The 7393-nt window shown below is 43.3% G+C and overlaps 1 protein-coding gene across 3 annotated transcripts in view; it reads left to right on the top strand.

Moving 5' to 3' along the window:
• The first annotated feature begins 2843 nt into the window (after positions 1-2843).
• The window catches only part of arhgap42b (Rho GTPase activating protein 42b), a 70787-nt gene continuing 66237 nt past the window's right edge, over positions 2844-7393 (top strand). For all 3 annotated transcript variants that reach the window (XM_084446178.1, XM_084446177.1, XM_084446176.1), the window contains exon 1: positions 2844-3182. In XM_084446178.1, coding sequence (XP_084302304.1) covers positions 3029-3182 — 154 coding nt within the window. In that variant the 5' untranslated portion in view covers positions 2844-3028. The remainder of the gene's footprint in view (positions 3183-7393) is intronic.

The following is a 7393-nucleotide window of genomic DNA, read 5'->3' as shown; positions in this document are numbered from 1 at the left end:
TAGAGGAACTATTTTGCTCGGCGGAATTGAGGGAATGATGCTTCGTTTTGAATAAATGTTAATATTTTGGTGGGCTAGCTTGTAGAAGCTAGCCCAACTTGTAATATTCCCACTATTTCTTTCTTACTTATTGTTCTCCACAGTTTTTTTGGCCCTTAACTACTTCTTCATACTTTGTGCTAGAAACCTTATTTAAACTTTAAAATGTTCATCGTCTTTAGCTGTTTCCCGGATGTATTCAGATTTTTGATATTTTTAATAGTTTTTTAGTAATTTAACTTTTAATAGTAATTTTTGTGCCGTCCCTGACTGGCTATGACGAAAAGGGGCGGAGCCTCGCAACCACGCCACTATTCACGCCACAGAATCCACTTTTCAGCCCCTGAGTGGGCAAGAGACACACAGTCTTCAATGGTGGATGCATGGAAATTGCCCGGAGGTCACTGTACTATCCCCGACGAGCTGTGACCCAAGGGAGCGGAGCCTAACCAGCACACCACTCTCCACGCCACGGGCCCCACAACTCAGCCCCTGAGTGGGCTAGAGACACACGGTCTTCACCAGTGGAGTCAGGTAGGTGGCCCAGAGAGGGATACACTGTCCGGTTCGCGTCGTGCCTAACAACGCCCCCTAGCTGTTATAAAATCACTATAACACACGGCCTCTCGTGGTTTATTGCTTAATTTTAGTATGTTTGAATAATTTTTCAGGTGAGAAAGTAACCATATGTTGATTCCCAGTATGTGGTCAGTTTCTAATTATATGCCACGACTTTTTCGGAGTTCCCTGTGTGCTTGCATCAAACACCATGTTTTGCACTTGACTGAAGCACATCATCCTCCTGCGATTACGCACGCAGTATTATTCTTTTGGCAATTTTTATTTTTCCAAGACAGAGATAGAAATGCAGATATGTATGTGCAGAGGCAATTGCTCTATTCTAATACCCTGTTTCTTCACTTATAATGACACATCCCGTCTTCGCAATTCAGTTAGAGTTAGAGTTAGTTAGAGTAGGCGCTTGATTGACAGTTGCCATGACAATCAAACGCGTGGTTAGAACTAGCTGTTGTAAATCATATTTTTGAAATAGCTAGTGTAGTTTTTCTAAATTGCGGGCACAGGAACTGTAGCTATATTCAGTCTGACCAGAAGCAGGGATAAAAACGTATCCCCACCGGCGATAAAAATGAATGATCAGAGGAGGGGATATCAAAACCAGAGGGGGAGAAATCTCCCCCAGCAATTCGCACGCTGCATGGCTGATTCTGTAGTTGTTGTTAGATATGCGTTTTAAATATTTAATATTAATAATTCATAATATGCATAATATCGTTTTACTTACCTGTAGAGCTACAATGTAATGCATTAAATGCATGTTATTCATGCACCACTCGTATATGATTACACTGTACTGTAATGTACTGTAAATACATTGCATGTTCATAAAAATAAAATAAAAATTTAAATGCTGCGGTATCGTGATACTTTGGCTGGTATAGTAACGCAGGTCAAATATTGGTATCGTGACAACACTAATAGGTAGTATGATTGTAGACATTGTGTAACATCTTGACCACAGATGTCTCTTATGATCCACGGTACAAATTTCTGAGTTGCAAACAGTACACTGATCTCAACCTAGGAGAAAGGGTCCTTAAAGTGTCCAGCCTGGCAGAAGTTGATCTAATCACAGCCCTGGAAAATAACTTTCGAAAAAGCATCACCTCAGTGACACACGCAGATGGCTTGGGGGGGGGGGGGGGTTATTTACCAGTAGTATGAAGATTCTGAGTGAGTGCAACAGAGTGGTGTGTGACAGGAAGACGTGCCAAGAATCAGTCATCTACATGGTCAAATTATTGTTACGCATCAGAATCCATCACATCCTGTGGGAGGAAAACCGCCGTATCTCTCAGCCAAACCAGAAAGGAAACAGAACATTTCTCAAAATAAGTCATCAGTAAAACAAACATTAGTGTAGCTTTGTTGAGGAGAGAGAGACGAGAATAATTGTTACCAGGTATTAAAGTGAGTGGCCTGTTCCACTTCCTGCCCCTTCATGATAACAGGCTTGAAGGCAGGCCTTATGCTGCTCCCATCCTACCTCCCAGACACATCTCCTTGGTATTACTGAAGGTGGCAAGTCTTGCCAAGTTATAGCTTGTAATGGGTATGAACATAAAATTAAATTCAGTGAAAAAGGGAAAATCTTGTGTCAAGTTTTACATTTTGTAAACCTGTGTGGATGTACTGTAGCTGTATCAGTCTACTGCATATAGAATAAGTAACTTGCATTTCTGCAGATTTTATTTTATATTTTCAATGAAGACAAAAAAAAAAAGTGAGATTGTAATAGTGGGAATTTCTGATTATTTATTGTTTAGTAAACGCAAGTGTCAAAATGAAAAAGTGAGTCCATGCCACTGACAACTAACAGTGCAGCAAAGGTTGTGCAATCAACTTGACAGTCCAAAATGGCGGCGGTCCGACTCAGCCCCTGGACGTTTTGGTTCAATAGCAGGATGAATGGAGTGTCCCCTCTTGGCATTCCATACTCTTTGATTTAAGTGCAAAAAGTGTTTTTATATAAAAGGTGGGGGGCTACAACTGTAGGCTACAGTGGAATGTAGCCTACATGAACCATTTAAGTTTGAACCAACGTATTCCTTGGAAACCCCTCACTTTATTAGGTCACTTTTACAAAGTTAAGAGCGCCCACGTCCAAAACTAACCAGTAGGAGTCACACAATCACTAGTTATGTTATAGGCTGATAGGCACTAAACATTGTAGGCTAGACGTAACCTGCTAGGAGCCTATCGGAAGTTCGGGTAAAGGGGAAGGAAAAGTTTCAACAACTTTGAGTTCGAATCAGCGGCGGCACTGGACGATGAATAGCCTACTGCAATGAACTTTTAACCAAATACTTTTCTGTTTCTAACGGAGCAATAGCCTAGCTCACGGCTTTTCTTGTTGGACTCTTTTTTTAGTGGACTTGATCGTCTGTAGGCTAGGCTAGCCTACATAATGGGTCTCCCTACATTGGAGTTCAGCGATTCTTTCTTGGATAGCCCCGATTTCAGAGAACGCCTAAAATGCCATGAAATTGAGCTGGACCGGACAAATAAATTCATCAAAGAACTTATCAAAGACGGAAACATGTTAATTACGGCGCTGAAAAGTAAGTAACCTGATTATCCTGACCTGGAGTGGTGCATGCTATACTGTATACTGTAGCTGGAGGCGACGCTCTGTAGAATAATGTTATTAGTTAGAGCGGCAGGGAATGGGAAATGCGGTAGTCATGTTTTAAAGTTTAAAGTTACCGCCATAGATATACTCGGGTCAATTCAAATTCGAATCGAGGGCCATCTCGTATCTCTATTGTGCATTCATATGGCTTCTCTGATATTAATCAAGGCAGACACCCTCATCCGCGCTCCCGAGGTGGACACTTGGACGTTTTACCGTAGGCTACCAGACGCCCTTTAGGCTACTGGAGAGAATGATAGCATACCATTGACTAATTTTGTACACTCAGGATGCGTAATTCCTAAATAATTATAGCCTAGCCTCTCAAATGTAAGATCGTATAGAATGCAAGGCCTAGGCTATAAAATACGATTTGTAGGCTATAATATCTTTCCCTAGCCTACAAAATCAGCATTCAGATATGTTCATTTGTTGCAATTACCATTAGCCAATAACACTTTACAGTATGGCAGGCATCTTGGAAGGAAAAGTGGAGCGAGACCCCTAGGAAATGCTGAGATGCACAGCAGGTCTATGCGTCCAGACATAGGCTACTGGCTGTTCAACGTCCATATGGCAGCGGCTCAGACACTTAAGAGATCATTAGCGAGACGCCTGTACACTTCTCTCTCTTTCCCATTTACTGCTGCAGGGCGTCACTCTCCAGGGCTCTTCAGCCACTTAAGGAAGGAATGGAAGTTTAAAACCCACCCATACCAGCACATTAAGACAGCTGGACATAAAGTTCTGAGACTGAGTCTGGTAATGCAGTAGCCTACTGAATAGTGATGCCCATCTGTTTCATAAGATGCACATTAGCAAGGTCTTTGGATCTTAAACAGTGCAGGCTCTTACAAGTTTCAGTGAGAAGGAAAAAAAAATGCATTGGATTCAACACAGTGCAGTATTGCGTTATTGCAGTGGCCGTGCACACAATAACAACCTTACGAGAGACAATAATAGATCTGAGTCCTGAGACTTCTCCAGGAAACCAGGCACGTTTGCGACACTGTCAAGAAGCCCAGATGGTTGCTTGTTGCCAAGGACAAGGATTTGTCTATGTCCACTTGATCTCCTGGTGCGTACTGGGGGCCAGCAGCTGGGGGCCAAAGGGCCAATGACAGTGAGTGACAGAAAGACAGTAGAGTACGCTGTCCTAGTACTGAAACAGCCTGAATGCTGCAAGCTGTCACTCCTAGTTAGAGTAGGGGGTAAGGGGGTGAAAGGTTGCTTAACGAGTTACATCACCACCTGTACTGGAATTCACTTCACTCTGTCATATTCAACACAGATAAACAGCACACCAGGGATGATACTCGGTAAGGTGCAACTCTCATGGAACGAAGACAAACATTCACAGACACGCACGCATGCACGCACACACACAGATGCAAGCACTCACACTCACTCACTCTCACACGCACACACACACACTCAAGGCCAGAGTGATGTCATACCAAATGCTATGCAGGAGGACGGAGGGTTGATTACGCAAGCATGTTTATAGCTCACTTCCTTTGGCCCGGCCTTGGGAGCCTCATCCTCGCTGACACAAACAAACAGAGTTCTCAAAGCTAGAAGACAAACAAACAAACAAACACAGAGTTCCCAAAGCTAGAAGACACCGCTTTACTATGAACAACAAGCACATATGTCATTACAGTAAAAAACTGAAACTGTATTGAGAAGCATTTCTGAATCCCACCAATATAATTCTCATAAAACATGAAACAGCCTCATCGAGATTCAGATGATGTTTTGTTGGTGCACTCTCAGCCTATTTCACAATGAAATATAAAACAGTGTTGTTTTTCTAAACCTGTGAGGCAATCTTGATTCTTACTACAGACGACAGTGGGCACGGGGCTCGGTTCAAGCCAAGCCATTCTGTCCAAATAATTTATCCGTCCACTGGACACTACAAAGGCTTCTATTTGCGGAACCGTCAGTGCCACAACAGGAAGCGCTAAACCTGTCACAGGGGAGCGCAGGGCGGCGTGAGTAATTAACCCCCAGGGTTAGGCCCGACCTCAGCAGCACCTGAATCTCTGCGCCTCAGAGCTGCTGGGTATACAGGAAGCAGAGCCATGAGATGCTGTGCACAAGCTCGGCCAATAACTGGGGGATGAACAGAGGCAGGTTAGACTGGAGTCGTATTTGAGAGGGAGAACCGGGAAACAGACCGACTGGTACGATGACAGAGGCCGCAACTGGCTGCAAAAACACAATTGACACCAGCTAGCAACAAGGAGTGTTTCTGCTTACGGTACTTCTAAACCACAGAGGCTTTGAGGCTGTGTGTTAAATTGCTTAGTCTCTTTAGGGGCACTCCAGTAACCTGAAGCACATGCTGAAGAAAATACTACATGGTTATTTCAGTGGGCCCCGAAGTCATAAACAGTGTGGAACAAGAGGCTAGTTGATAGCAGTAACCTTCACTGGTATAAAGTGACAGCCTCCTCCACCATAGTAGTTCAGCTGTCTAGTATGTTACTGCAGCATACCAAGGCTGATGAACACTATCTGATCTTGTGTATGTCATTTATCTTGATGTACTGTTGTGCATTCCATTCCATTTATGTTTATCAACACACAGTCGGAAAATATCTTCTGATACTCTCCTTTGAGAACACAGTGTAACTCCAGCTAACGCAGAGCTTAGTACTGAGTTACAGTAAGGAAGTTCAGCTAGCTTCTTACACCGGTGTTTGAGACTAAACATAGCACTGTTATCACGCATGCAGACTGTGTATGTGCTAGTCTAGACGAGTCACAGAGTAACTTTAAAAACACAGAGATGAAAGTTAAAGCATCTCCCTTAGGCCACTGTCCTGGAGAGATCTCGTCTTTCAACCCATCTGTTGTATTCCCCTGCACTGTTGTTCGCTCCATAATTCAACATTTCAGCAGAAATGGTGTGTGGAGTGATTGAAGGATGTGTTGGCGGTTTAGGCCAGGATCACATTCTCTGTGTGATATTGGTCTCCTTTCACCCACTGACTCCTTGAGCTTTTGTTGTCATTAAGCGTCTCCTCTGTTAAGTCAACAACTGATAAATTAGAGGCGCCTTGCTTCTCTTGCTGATCTCCAGGCACGTGTGCAGGGCGCTCTAATGGCTCCACCGCTTGTTTGCACATAAACATTTTAGTGCTTTCCTTCATAGTCTCAAGGAGGAGCCATGTAATTCAAGTATCGTGTGTGTGTGTGTGGTCCATCAGAGCGTGTTACACAGAACCTTGTCGTAATATGTTGAGTATAAAGATTTATGCAGTTTACTTACTTATAATGACATATAAACTGTTTTATATTCTTCTTACCTCATTACATGTCGTTATATTCGCCTATACTCACTGTCTCCCAGGGAGACAAAACTAGCATTATATTTATGATCTTGCATGTCTTGTACAGTATGTGTCTTGCATGTTTTTGCAGACTATGAAGTCACACTGTGATTCATCCCTGGTTGGCTACATTACTTGGACTATTATATAAAATCAGTTACAAAGTCATGAAGGTGGCTTTCTACATCACTAAGGAAGCGCTCAGTTTGTTTCCTCTGATGTGATCTGGCCTCTCTGTTGTGTAGGGAGTGACCTGACCTAGTGCCACATTGAGTTACTCCATAGGGCGTAGTAGAGCTAGTGTGAGTCAGCAAGCTCCTGGTAGCTGGAGGTAGTAGGTATAGTGCTTGGGGTGGTTAGTCTGCTCTGTGCTTTTCGAATACAGGCCCTCCCCTCCTGGGTGTCTGACAGGCAGGTGAGGGAGGACTTTTGCTGCCGTGTGGTCCACCTTCCCTCTATGCCCCTACTATAGATAGAATGAAAGAGACATAGAACACCTACAGAGGCATCAAAAGGATCCCCAGTCTCTCGTTAAGCTAGCAAGAGGGAAGCGTTTCCCTTTGAAGACCTTTTCACAAATCACTTCTCTGTCTGATAGGATAAGATATTTGAGGAGTGAGGAATACTCTGTTTATGGGTAGATAATAGACAAGGTCACAAAGGCTGAACAAAAAGCCTTTTATTTAGGGATGCACCGATTGCAAAATTCTGGGCCGATGCCGATGTTTAAAATAACAATCCGGCCGATGGCCGATGCCGATGGCCGATGTTTACTTTATTTTATTTTTATTCCCCCTTT

This window comes from Borostomias antarcticus (genome assembly GCF_949987555.1).
Source record: "Borostomias antarcticus genome assembly, chromosome: 1".
Taxonomy (NCBI): domain Eukaryota; kingdom Metazoa; phylum Chordata; class Actinopteri; order Stomiiformes; family Stomiidae; genus Borostomias; species Borostomias antarcticus.
Note: the sequence above shows the minus strand (reverse complement) of the source record. Positions and strands in the feature narration are given on the sequence as shown.